The sequence below is a fragment of the Rhinatrema bivittatum genome, chromosome 1 (assembly GCF_901001135.1).
Source record: "Rhinatrema bivittatum chromosome 1, aRhiBiv1.1, whole genome shotgun sequence".
NCBI classification, from domain to species: domain Eukaryota; kingdom Metazoa; phylum Chordata; class Amphibia; order Gymnophiona; family Rhinatrematidae; genus Rhinatrema; species Rhinatrema bivittatum.
The window spans coordinates 738583607-738597575 of NC_042615.1; the positions used below are offsets into that span (position 1 = coordinate 738583607).

At 39.6% G+C, this 13969-nt stretch overlaps 1 protein-coding gene across 4 annotated transcripts in view; it reads right to left on the bottom strand.

Annotated features, from left to right (window-relative positions):
* Nucleotides 1-13969, bottom strand: part of NNT (nicotinamide nucleotide transhydrogenase) — a 404867-nt gene that overhangs the window by 102738 nt on the left and 288160 nt on the right. For all 4 annotated transcript variants that reach the window (XM_029577710.1, XM_029577726.1, XM_029577728.1 and 1 more), the window contains exon 18: nucleotides 13345-13504. In XM_029577710.1, coding sequence (XP_029433570.1) covers nucleotides 13345-13504 — 160 coding nt within the window. The remainder of the gene's footprint in view (nucleotides 1-13344; nucleotides 13505-13969) is intronic.

A 13969-nucleotide genomic window follows, 5' to 3' on the forward strand; every position in this document is an offset into this window, starting at 1 on the left:
CATCATAGCATGCCAGACACACCTGGCTACATGAGCACCTGAATTTATGCCACGACTTCTAGCTCTATTTATTACTGCATTCTCTCTACTTTTTTGCAATTAAGGATCCTCTCTGTATTTATCTCATGCCTTCTTGAAGTCCATTGTTGTTTCAGCCTCCACTACTCACTCTGGAAGGCTACTGAAGGCATCTACCATTATTTCTGTGAAAAAGGTTCACCTGACATTGCTGTTAAGTCAACCCTCTCGAAGTCTCACATCATGTCTTGTTCCCACTGAAAAAACACATTTCTTGTGCTCTATTAATACCTTTCAGGAACTTGAATGTCTCTATCATATCTCCCCATTTCACCTCATCTCTAGGGGGTATAAATATATAGGTCCTTAAGTCTCATTTCTAAGGGCTTCTGGTGCAGAATTTGCACCATTTTTGTAGTCTCTCTCTGAAATAGCTCCACTCTGTTTATTCTTCTGGTTGCATTGCTTCCAAAAATGAGCATAATATACCAGGTGAGGTCTCACCAATGAGCTGCACAATGACAGAATTTCTTTTTTTTTTTTTTTTTAACAAGTTATGCCTCTTCCTATGTAAAGCATCATCCCTCCAACTCTGGCTACTGTCTTGACATCCTATTTTGCTACCCTGAAATAATCAGATATAATTACTCGAGGTCTCTTTCATGTTCTTTGACATCAGTAACCTATCTCCCATCGTGTAAAGGCTCCCATCCATTTTTGCAGCCAGAAAGAGCAATTTTCAAAACCATTTATGTGGGTAAAAGGAATTATATCCATATAAATCAGTCTAAAAATTGCCTTCCTTCAAAGACTATATAAATTCCTATATGCACCCAAAGCACCAGCTCCCCTCACTCATGTCTTATCTGACCTCAGATTTCTCTTCCGATCACTCTCCTCCATTCTGCCTCAAGCATACCCAAAATCTGTTTCATCAACTTCATTGATAGGACAGTTCAAGTCTTCTCATCTTCAACTTTGATCCTTTCAAGACCAATACTTAATTTAATATTCAAGCCCCATTCCATATCTTATTACCAAGAGCTGTAATAATCCTCACAGCCACCAAAATTAGTAAGATTCTTGTTCAAAATACTCTGAAGTTTGGATTTTTAACTACAGGCTTTCCATGTAGATTCCCCCAGTTTTCTTGGAAGCTCGATACAGGTTACCCAAATTCCTTTCTGGATGCTGAATGCAGCCACATCATTGCTGTTTTGGGCTGTAACCGTCGCGCCATGCAAATTGCCACAAGTGCTTCCCTACCATCCTGGGTAGATGAGGATACAAGATCCTATACATAATCCAACATTCAGCATCCCTTGCCATGTCCCACCACTAAGCTTTGCAGCAACCAAAAGCAGCAAGTCTGCTAAAAAAAACATCCAGCCCCCTCCCCACCCTTAAGGTTCCTGTAGACCTACTGGATGACACTTACCCACCACAAGCCTCTGGCTCCAACTTGGTTTTTTGGAGAATTGTGTAGCCTGCTCAACCTGACTACCCTATAGTATCACTAAGTTGTGCTTCTAATTTCTGCCCTTTTGTTTTGTCCTTACCTCTCCCCTTGCCTCTGCTTTACCCAAGGCAAGTCTTGCCTCACAAATCTGCTTCACTTTTTTGAAGGAGTTAATAAACATGTGGATAAATGTGAACCGGTAGATGTAGTGCAATTGGATTTTCAGAAGGCGTTTGACAAATTTCCTCATGAGAGGCTTCTAGGAAAAGTAAAAAGTCATGGTATAGGTGGCGATGTCCTTTCGTGGATTACAAACCGGCTAAAAGACAGGAAACAGAGAGTAGGATTAAATAGACAATTTTCTCAGTGGAAGGGAGTGGGCAGTTGAGTGCCTCAGGGATCTGTATTGGGACCCTTACTTTTCAATATATTTATAAATGATCTGGAAAGAAATATGATGAGTGAGGTAAACAAATTTGCAGATGATTCAAAATTGTTCAGAGTAGTTAAATCACAAGCAGATTGTGATAAATTGCAGGAAGACCTTGTGAGACTGGAAAACTGGGCATACAAATGGCAGATGAAACTTAATGTGGATAAGTGCAAGGTGATGCATATAGGGAAAAATAACCCATGCTATAGTTACACAATGTTAGGTTCCATATTAGATGCTACCACCCAAGAAAGAAATCTAGGCGTCAGTGGATAACACATTGAAATCGTCGGTTCAGTGTGCTGAGACAGTCAAAAAAGCAAACAGAATGTTGAGAATTATTAGGAAGGGAATGGTGAATAAAACGGAAAATGTCATAATGCTTCTGTATCGCTCCATGGTGAGACCCCACCTTGAATACTGTGTACAATTCTGGTCACCGCATCTCAAAAAAGATATAATTGTGATGGAAAAGGTACAGAGAAGGACGACCAAAATGATAAGGGGAATGGAACAGCTCAATAGACTTAGTTTTTGGGTACTTGCCAGGTTCTTATGGCCTGGATTGGCCACTGTTGGAAACAGGATGCTGGGCTTGATGGACCCTTGGTTTGACCCAGTATGGCATGTTCTTATTTAAGAGTGAAAAGTAGATTGTCTGCAATATTGTACCTCTCAACTGTGTTCTTAACCATACTATAGAATATGACAGTAGATAAAGACCACCTAGTCTTATCCATATCGCACAATGCAAAATGCCATTGATCCTAATCTTCTCTGATACACGGACGTATTTTGAGGAATCTAACTAATATGATGAGACAAGGCACTTCTGGGGATGGACAGAGGTTTTTCAGGAGGGGAGGCAGAGATGATATTCCAGGAGGCAGAGATGGAACAGAGTGAGCTTTTACATGCATACTTTTTCATTTTAGGAAGTATGCACATAAGCATACATGTGTAAGCCCAGCCTCTGAAGAGGTGATACTACCTTACATAAGTGAATGTGTGCGCATACCTTGCCAGTTACCCAAGTATTTTCAAAGTAAACTTATATGTATAATAAAATTCAGAGGAAGCTTTTGAATTTTATAAGGTGACAGAAACCTCCTAAGATATCAAAAGAAATGTTTATTTTGGCCTAAAGGAATGAGAGAACTGGGGATTCCTAAGATGGTGAATTATTATAAAGCTGCACAGCTAAAGTCCAACATGAAATGGCAAACTATACATAGAGTAAAACATTGGGTTAGAATCAAGCAATATTATTTAGTACAAAGTCCCATTTGGTTTTATCCATGATTCCTAAAGGCTTTCAGGAGTTCAAAAATACCAGATAATCCTTTTACAGGTCATACCATTAATCTTTGGGATATGTCTTGAGAAAAATTGGTGTCATGGGGAAAATATTCTCCCCTGACTCCTATTAATTAGACAGAATGGAGTTTTTCCACCTGGGATGGAACAGGGCTTTTTTAAGAGATGGGAGGAACAGGAACTATGTAGGATAGGCCAGTTTTTGAGTGAAAATGGGATAATGGGATTTGCTTCTTTAAGGGATAAATTCTACATACAAAATACTGATCTATTTATGTACTTTCAAGAGAGAAACTTCCTGGAACATACAATAGGAAAACAAGATATAAGGAAAGTTAAAACAGTTTTTGAGATGCTTTGTTTAAAGGCTTTATGCAATAAATACGTAAAGTATTGACCTCTCAACCAGAAGGGAAACACGCATGAAGAGGCTTAGAAGCAGGATTTAAACAATATTGAAGACAGCTAAAACCAGCAACAATTTCTATTTCAGCCCAGTTAGCATAGAAACATAGAAACATAGAAATGTCTGCAGAAGAAGACCAAACGGCCCATCCAGTCTGCCCAGCAAGCCTCACACATTTTTTCTCTCATACTTATCTGTTTCTCTTAGCTCTTGGTTCTATTTCCCTTCCACCCCCACCATTAATGTAGAGAGCAGTGATGGAGCTGCATCCAAGTGAAATGTCTAGCTTGATTAGTTAGGGGTAGTAGGGGTAGTAACCGCCGCAATAAGCAAGCTACACCCATGCTTATTTGTTTTACCCAGACTATGTTTATACAGCCCTTATTGGTTGTTTTTCTTTTCCCCTGCCGTTGAAGCAGAGAGCTATGCTGGAAATGCGTGATGTATCAGTCTTTCTCCCATGCCGTTGAAGCAGAGAGCCATGCATAAAAGTCTTATAAAGTGTATTATAGACTTACACCTTATCGACTGAAAAAAAAAAAAATTATAGTAAAGCTTCAAATAAATGTTGGAGAAATTGTAGGGAAATAGGTACAATGGGACATATTTAGTGGAGATGTTATAGAATTGTTCCCTTTAGGGTGAAAAAAATCAGAAAATTATTTTGGACATACAAAAATAAAGGTGGACTGGGATCCAAAGTTTTTTGGTTGAATACAGCAGTTGAGAAAGCCTCGCTGAAGCAAAATTAACTAACACAGACCTTTATATCAGCCAAATGTGAAATTGCTGCTTATTGAAAAAAAATATACACCCCTTGATCTTTTCACGTTGTATAAAAGATTATGGGGATTATACGGAAAACTTGACAGTAATAAAAAGGGATAGAATTCAAGCTTTTATGCCAGTGTAGAAGCCTTTTGAGGAATGGAACAAAGTAAGGTCTATTGGAGACAGAGAGAGAGGGGGTCGGAGGTGAGGGAAGTTAAAAGGAACAGAGATTTGTTTGTTACAAGTAAGGTTATAACCATGTTGAGCTGTTACTGTATAAAGAAGAAAATACTGTGTAGCATGATTTAAGTAAAATTCAATAAAAGATTAAATTATAAAAAAAGAAAATACAGTAAATGTACTATGTTGCTACACTACAGGATGCATAGTGGCTGTATCTATATTTATATCTGGATATATAGATATAAATATAGATATATACAGGTATATATATATATATAGAGATATATAATACAGTTGTGCTCATAAGTTTACATACCCCTGGCAGAATTTGTAAGATGTGAAGCATTAAGAAAACATGAGGGATCAGACAAAACACATGCTATTTTTAGTATTTCAAATTAAACTATTATGCATCATAGAATAGCACAATCATTAAACAAACCATAGCAATAAACTAAATAATAAAATAGTCCTGTTTAAAAAGTTAGCATACCCTTAGTTCTTAATATTGAGTATTGCCCCCTTTTGCATCAATGGTGACTTGCAACCTTTTGTGAAAATTGTGAATAAGGCTCTATTTTCTCATGTGGTAAAGCTGCCCATTTCTCATGGCAAAAAGCTTCCAGATCCTGTAAATTATTTTATTGTCTATCATGAACTGCATGCTTGAGTTCTCCCCAAAGTGGCTCAGTGAGACTGTGATGGTCACTCTAGAACCTTCACTTTCTTCTGATGCAGCCAGTGAAGGGTTCACTTCACCTTATGTTTCAGATCATTGCCATGCTGCAAAGTCCAAGTGCACTCTGTGTGCTGCTTCCTGGCTAATGAATGCAAATTCTCCTCCAATATTTTCTGGTAAGATACTGAATTAATCCTGCCATCAATTTTGATTAAATTCCCTGTGCCGCTGTATCTCACATCCACAATCAGCAGAGATCCACCTCCATGATTCACAATAGGGATGGTGTGGCTTCTCTTCATAGGCCTTGTTGTCTCCTCTCCAAAAAGTGACCATAAAGTTCAATTTTGATCTCATCACTCCAAATTATTTTGTTCCAGAAGTTTTGAGGCTTCTCCAGGTGCTGTTTAGCATATTGTAAGTAAGCTCTTTTGTGGCATTGGTGTAGCAATGGCTTTTTTCTGGCAATGTAAACCGTTGTGATGGTATATTACTAAATGACGGTATAGAAACATTTTTTAATAAATAAATAAATAAATTCTACCATATAGCCCATTTTGTTTGAGTATCTCCTTATTATGCATGCATGCATCACTTTGTTTCAGAGAAGCCTATATTTCAGTAGAAGTTGCATGTGGGTTTTTCTTTGCATCCTGACAAATTTTCTTGGCAGCTGTGTCTGAAATCTTTCTTGGTCTACCTGACCGTGGCTTGGTACTAACAGAACCTATAATTTTCCACTTCTTGAACAGAGTTTGAATACAGATCGGTATTTTCAAATCTTTGGATATCTTTTTATATCCCTTTCCTGATTTTTAAAGTTGAATTACTTTTGCTCGTAGATCCTTTAATAGTTCTTTTGCTTTCCCCGTGCTTCAGAAACCACCAAAGTCAGTGCAGCCCTGGATAAAATGCCAAGGGTTCCTCAAGCACTAAGAAACTCATTGACTATTTATACACAGACACTAATTACAATCAAACAAGGTACAGGTGTGTATACCTACCCTTCAGTGCCATCTCAACCTGGATATGTCAACTTGAGTGTATATATTCACCCAAACATTCAAGGGTATGCAAACTTTTGAACAGCTATCACCATAAGCTATGGTCAGCAAAATTGCTTACCTGTGACAAGTGTCCTATATGGCCAGCAGGACAATTCATCCACAAAGTGATTAATATCAATGGATGATGCCGACATGCTCTCTAAGAGCTCTGAAAGACCAAAAGTCTTTTTGAGCATGCGTGGGTATTCCTGCACTGTTGCTGCTATGTAAGTCTCCTTAGTCATTTCATAAGCTAAGTTTCAACTGTACAGGAAGGAGGATGAGATTGTGTAGCTGAATTGTCCTGCTGTTCACAGAAAAAACCTGTCTTAGGTAAGCAACTATGCTTTCTCTGTAGAAAAGCAGGAGTGAATTCAAATACACAAGTGGCAATCCCAAATTGAGGGTTGCAATTTAAGATTTCTTTGACAAGTAATGGAAGTATTGCAACCAGCACTAAGAGGATGGAGGAAGAGTTGAAGCATCTATTTAAATAAATGCCTAAGAAGTGCCTCATTAAAGGAGTTATTCCCCTATGGGAGTCCTCTTCGAAATAGTAAGATTTAACAAAGGTGTAATGAAAGGACAACATAGCTGCTCTGCAGATTTCTTGAACTGAAACTGAGCGAAAGTGTTCACGGAAAGTCGTAATTTCCCATAATTGATAAGCTTTTTTCCTTGCTATGAAGTTGCTGTCCAGATTTAGCATAGCAACATGAAATACAATCTGATATCCAGGCACAGGTGGTTTGTTTCTTAACTGGTAATCCTTGGTTGTTTGGGCTGTAAGAGCCAAACAGTTGAAAAGTTTTTATGTGAAGTTTAGACCTTTCCAAGTAAATAGTAAAGTTCTTCTGCAGTCCAAAGTATGAAGCACTTGCTCACCTTTGTTAGAATAAGGTTTTGGAAAAGATGTTGATAAAACTAAGGACAGTTTCATGTGAATCTGAGAAACCACTTTAGGTAAAAACTTGAAAATATGTATAAAGGGAATATGTATCACTAAGGCTTGAAGCTCGCTTATTCAGCATGCTGAGATCACGAGCATAAAAAACAATACTTTGCACAAAATGAAATGGTTTACTGACTCCCTACAATTCCAAACATCTAACAGACCTACCAGAAACCCATACCTCACCACTTTATGGACTCCCTCTCCTAAACTATCCAATTACGCATCCACCAAGGCTCGTGCCCTCTCTCTAGCTGGTCCCATGTTATGGAATTCAATGCCCACTGACTTGCAATTTGAATTGTCTCCTAAAATATTCAAACAAAAACTCAAAACATGGCTCTTCACTCAAGCTTACACCTGATATCCACCCTCTCAATTATATTCTACCTAGCCATTCTTTTTCATTCTTTCCAAATGTTACTTAAAAGTTACCTTGCCACTCTTTATCCACACTCTCCAATTGTTACTTAAATTTGGCATTAGTTTACACGTTATCTTCCTTATTTTGCATGTTATTTTGTTACCTTCATATGTTCCATTTTGTTTAATGTCTAACGCCCTGATGTATGTTCTTGTTCTCTGTACACCGACACAATATCTTTGATGAGCGGTGGTATATAAAAACCAATAAATAATTAAATTAAATTAAATTTGAGATCCACTGTTGATAAGGGTTTAAAGGAAGGAATTATTTGTTGAGAAAATACATTTACATCTCATAGAGTACTTGGATCTCTCCTAGGTGGATAAAGATGGAAAAATTACTTTAATGAATTTTGCCATTATTGGATGGTGATAATTATGACCTTCCAAGAGATGCCAAAATACCACACACAATGCCATACTAGCACTCTGACAAAATTAGTTTTCAATACTGATTTGGAGAGATTAGGCAGATTTTGTAGAAGGGCTGAAATTGAGCAATTGAATTGATCTTCCTTTTGTGATATATACCAAATGGAATATCTTTTCCATTTAAAGTTGTAAGAGTATCTAGTGGAAAATCTTCTTGATGTGTGAATAACTTCCTTTACCTCTAAAGATATTGAAAGCAATCAGGTGTATGGCTTGCATCATCTGCTTTATGAGTGCCAGAGAAGGAAGGTAGGGAGAGTAGGTGTCCCATTACATTGTGTTAAAAGATTTGAGAATATTTGCAGATGTTCAATGGTTAGGGTTGAGCAGTGGTTTGTTTTTTTTGTAAGGTCCCTGAATAAATTGTGTCATGAATTTGGGGCATCTGCCAATTTATCACATATATCTTTTCGTAGGCCTGATGCTCTCAACCAAGCCATATTTTAGCTTCTATCACTATGGCTGTTTACCCTAAAGTAGTTTCAAAAACATTTTGGGGCAGATTTTCAAACCGACACGCACACACATATGCCCGATTTTATAACATGCGCATGCATGTTATAAAATCGGGGGTCGGCACGCGCAAGGGGGAGCACAATTGTGCACCTTGCACGCGCCAGGCCGCACTGCCTTCCCCCGTTCCCTACCCCCACCCCACCTTCCCTTACACCTCCCTCGCCCTTTTCCCCCCTACCTTTTTCTTCATTTTTATGTTATTTTAAAACTTACTTCAGCCCTGGGGTTGAAGTAAGTTGCGCGCGATCCCCAGCACAGCAGCAAATGGCTGCTGTGCCGGGAGCCTCTGACCCCGCCCCCTCCCCTTTTTGCAAGCCGCTGGACTTACGCGTGTCACCGGGCCTTTTGAAAATAGGCCTTGCACGCGTAACCTTTTGAAAATCCGGCCCTATATGCATATCTTATGAGGTGTTTGGCAAATTCATCAGCTTTGATCAGGTGAGGAATACGCTGGTCTTGCATGTCCAAGGAAAGAAGAAATGAGGCATCCCTTATTTTCTTTAGAATACCATAAAGATACTGGATCATTTGGAATTGGTGAGCTGAAATCCTGCTTTGCAACATAGCTTATTGAAGACTTTCTTTCCTGTATTATCTAGTAATTTGGTGTCCTTACCAAGAGTAGTACTAGAGCATGCTTTAGATCTTTTTGCTTTTTTTTTTTTTTTTAAGGCAGATTCAACTACCACAGATTCTTGAGGTAGTTGTACTTTTCTATGCCTGGACAGAGTTGAGCTTTATATTTAAAGTGCAGTTCTCTGGAGACTGAAGAGTAGAGTACACTTCTTGGACTAGGACTGAAATGGCTTGTATAGGTGCCTGTATGTATTTCAGGACCCCAGGCAGGTCTTCCTTTTAGTTCACCTCTTCTAACTTAAATGGCATTCTTTTGCCATTTTTTGGTGGAAGGGTAGGGAAGTCATGTCCTCTGATGGAGTGATGCTTCTAAATGGCTATTGTGATGGATCTGAAGGCAATCCCATCGACTCCTCCAGTGAATGGAAGGAGAAAGAAATCATAAGACAAAAGAAGAATCTTCCTCAGAGTAGGAAAGCAGAATTGGAGGGTCCATGCAGGAAGGCTGATCTCTCGAAGAGATGGAGCTGCAAGATTTATTATGTTGCTTGTTGAACATTCTGAAAAGGAGGAATAGATGATTGGGAATCTAATTACACAGACAATTTTTCCAAAATGGACTCTGCGAGTGAAGGAGGTGGAGGAGTAGATGGAAAGTTCTTCATATCATTCTGGACAAATTTTCCAAAGTTTTTGGATGAATGGATGGTAGTCAGGAGGTGGAGGAGAAAGCACCACAAAAGAGATGTCTGATTCTGGTACTAAGATGGGAGGAGTGCTTTTCTTGGCAGGAAGTTTAGATACAGAATCTCTACACTGAACATTTACTCTTCAGCACCGACAAGTTTCAGCATCAGAATCTTCAAGAATGGCTCAAGGCATAAGTGCCATAGATAATGTTGAGATTACTTACCTGATAATCTCCTTTTCCTTAGTGTAGACAGATGGACTCAGAACAAGTGGGTATAGTGTGCTCGTGCTAGCAGTTGGAGACGGATCTGACGTCAGCACAGGTACATATACCCCCACAGGAAGTGAAGCAACTCAGTAATCTTCCTTGCAAAAGCTGTTATGGATATATGTGTACTGACTATCAATGAATTAGTGAAACAGGATTCCCCTGACCGATTGATAGTTGCTGGAGACTGCCAGCGCTTCCAACCGGAAGGCGTCGACACCTGGTAGAGTGGACGCTCTTATGTAAGAAAATGACATGGCGTACCTTGAATCGGTGAAACCCATGTACACCGGCAGCCGGGCGGGATGCTGAGTCCATCTGTCTACACTAAGGAATAGGAGATTATCAGGTAAGTAATCTCAACATTTCCTAGCGTGTAGCCAGATGGACTCAGAACAAGTGGGATGTACAAAAGCTTTACTCCCGGACTGGGCGGGAGGCTGCCTGAGGACCGCGTAGGACTGCCCTCGCAAATGCTGTGTCCTCCCTGGCCTGAACATCCAGACGGTAAAATCTGGAAAAGGTATGGAGGGAGGACCATATTGCCGCCTTACATATTTCTGCGGGCGACAGCATCCTAGATTCTGCCCAAGAGGCCGCCTGCGTCAATAATATACAATATGCGCTCAATAATATGCGGTCAGCAATATGCGCTCAATAATATACAATATGCGCTCAATAATATGCGGTCAGCGATATGCGCTCAATAATATACAATATGCGCTCAATAATATGCGGTCAGCCATATGCGCTTAATATACAATATGCGCTCAATAATATGCGGTCAGCAATATGCGCTCAATAATATGCGGTCAGCGATATGCGCTTAATATACAATATGCGCTCAATAATATGCGGTCAGCAATATGCGCTCAATAATATACAATATGCGCTCAATAATCAGTAATATGCGCTCAATAATCAGTAATATGCGCCCATCAACAGGCGTCTAACATGGGCGCTCAATACGTGAACAAGGCAGACAAAATGGCGACCTCCACGGCGTGCCACATGCAGGCCACGCCGCCGATCCTCGTACCTCGGAGACCAAAAGTAAGAGATGTACGCCTTACCTGATCCTCGGCGCTTCCCGGCTGTAACCCGGGCAGTCTCCGGCTGCGGGGGGAGAGGGGAAATACCTTCACCGCCGCGCTTGAGGAAATGCACCCGCTGCCTCTAAGCCGCCGAACTCGTCTCGCTTGGGGCTAAGTCCCCGCCGGGACCGAGGCGCCTCTCAGCCAGGCCCGAGCCCTTCTCGCTCGGGGGCTAGATCCCTGCCGCGATTCGGCCACCGGACCGAGGCATAGACCTCCGAGGGATCGCGGAAATCACCCCGGGAAACTCAACTGGGGGAGGGACCCGAGGGTATCACCGCAGGAGTGCGGGGCTCGTCTTCTGAGAAATTTGTAAGTAGAAAGTAGAAAATAGAAAGTAGATTTGGAAAACACGCTCAGCGAGCGTGCAGGAGCTCCAAACTGCTTTGGAGATGGAAATTACTGAGTTGCTTCACTTCCTGTGGGGGTATATGTACCCGTGCTGACGTCAGATCCGTCTCCAAGTGCTAGCACGAGCACACTATACCCACTTATTCTGAGTCCATCTGGCTACACGCTAGGAAATGCTGATTTCATGCATGCTGAAGGAGACTCGGCACGGTGACTTACAGGAATGCTTTGAAGTCTTTGGCACCAATGGGGATGATTTCTTTTCCTTCTTGCTCTCAGAACCTAAAGCTGAAGAGTCATAACTTCAGCACTGAGGAGACTCTGACCTTCCCTCTTTTGCTACTGATCTCTGAACTTCCTTTTGTTTTTCTCTCATGGGGAGAATAAATGTTTAAGAACCTTATAAGAGAGCTTGAGGAGCTGTTGTCCACAGGCTGCAGTCATTCATATTATAAGTCAGAACCAAATTTGCAAATCAAAAAATGCACCTCAACCCATATTGAACTTTAATTTGTGGTAGTTTCATACTTGATTATTACTGGTATCATCCAGGTTATCTTAATTGCTTTATCATAATCATTAACTATCCCCAACCAACCATAATGTCAATACTCTTTGGACTGTTATAAAATTATCTTTTATTTTATTTTTATATATATGGTTCATTAAAATTTTACCTTTTTCAAAAAACTTTTCTTTTTCTCACAATAAATTGTAATCCCACAGAGCATTACTCCATGTTCAACTTTCAAAAATTCTCATCACTGCATAATCCCAAAGTATTTCAACATCACAATAATTTATTTGTTGTTAATTTCTTTGTTGGTACTTTATGATAAAGCAGTCAAGGTAACCTGGATGGTACCAATAATGAGCAAGTATGAAACTACCACCTCCTACTTGTAAATAAATTAGTCAGCCAAATCAGTATTGTAAAGTTCAGTTTGGGATGAGGTGAATGTTTTGATTTGATATTTGGAGAACAGTCACACTTTGAGTGGAGGTTTTTCATTTTTTATGAGACAGAACCAGGAAGAGACAAGATCACGTAAATCCAGGCTGGACATTTTATGCTTATATTTATGGCAAATTTTATAGGGCCTCTTCCCTGAAATAATGAAGGATTAATGGACATGAGCTAATTTTTTTTTAGTAGACACAAAAAATAACAAAAAAGATTGGTAGAAAGAAAAATAATAAGCTATAAGAATAAAGAGAAAACCAAAAAATTGCCCCAAAAAATCTGGCAAATGATAGGAAAAGCGCAATGTCATTTCACATCAATGGAAGAAAAATCACTGAGAAGACTAGTGTGGCAGTAACTGCATGGGAATATCCATACATGATCAGAAAGACTTTTAGATCCTTCTAACCACTGAAAGACCCTGTTCTATATCAGCACCATCTAGATATGTCATTCACTTCTGTGGCTGAATTTAGTCCTGCTTGTCCATGTAGAATAATATTGCTGTTAATCTAGACACGCGCAATTAAGGGCCAAGTAACACTGCAAACATGAAGGTTGATAACCTGCAGCACTGAATTTGATCTAGTCCTGTATATTAAGAATGGACAGAATTCTAGTTGGGTGTCAGAAGTTACAACACTACTATATTATTGCAAATTTTAGGACAATCTAGCTTGAAAAACTATTACAATGATATAGGTCTCAAGTCAGAAAATTAAAAAAAATTTACAAACTAGAGAGAAATTATCCCTTCCCATACCTGGCGTAATGATGATGTTATTTGCTTCCTTTATCAATTCAACAGCATTTTCTAGGTTGATTTCGGTGTGGGTGCCAGTAATTTCCATGGGTTTCCCACCAGCAGTTGACGTTGTGCCATAGCCTCCAAGGATCACATTAGCAAGAGAGCGGTTCATGGCCTAAAACCAAAGGAGTTGAAAGATATGTGGTCATTGGCTGAAAAGATGAGGAAACTACAGCCAGTTATTTGCTTAGCATTACAGTTCTGCATGCAGAAGCTAGCTTGCATTTTTTAAAGTCTAATTATATTTAGATTTTTTTTTTAAATAGGCTCATTAACTGCCATTTTTTTCACCTTTCAAGTTCTGGACTCAATGGTATACATCAATATATAAAAATATATGTAAACTGAAAAATATAAGAGAATAAAACCCTTGCTGCAAGATTCTCCATAGCCAGCACTTAAATTAGAAAACCCCTGTCAATATAAACAAGGCAACCATGTTGGTATTCAAGTATCTTGCCAGTCAATGCATTTCTTCCAAACACACTATACTCTAAAAGGTGAATTTTAAAAGCCCAACGCACGCATTAATTAGGGGATGCGCAAATATGTCAAGCTCGCACACGCTGAGCAGATTTTG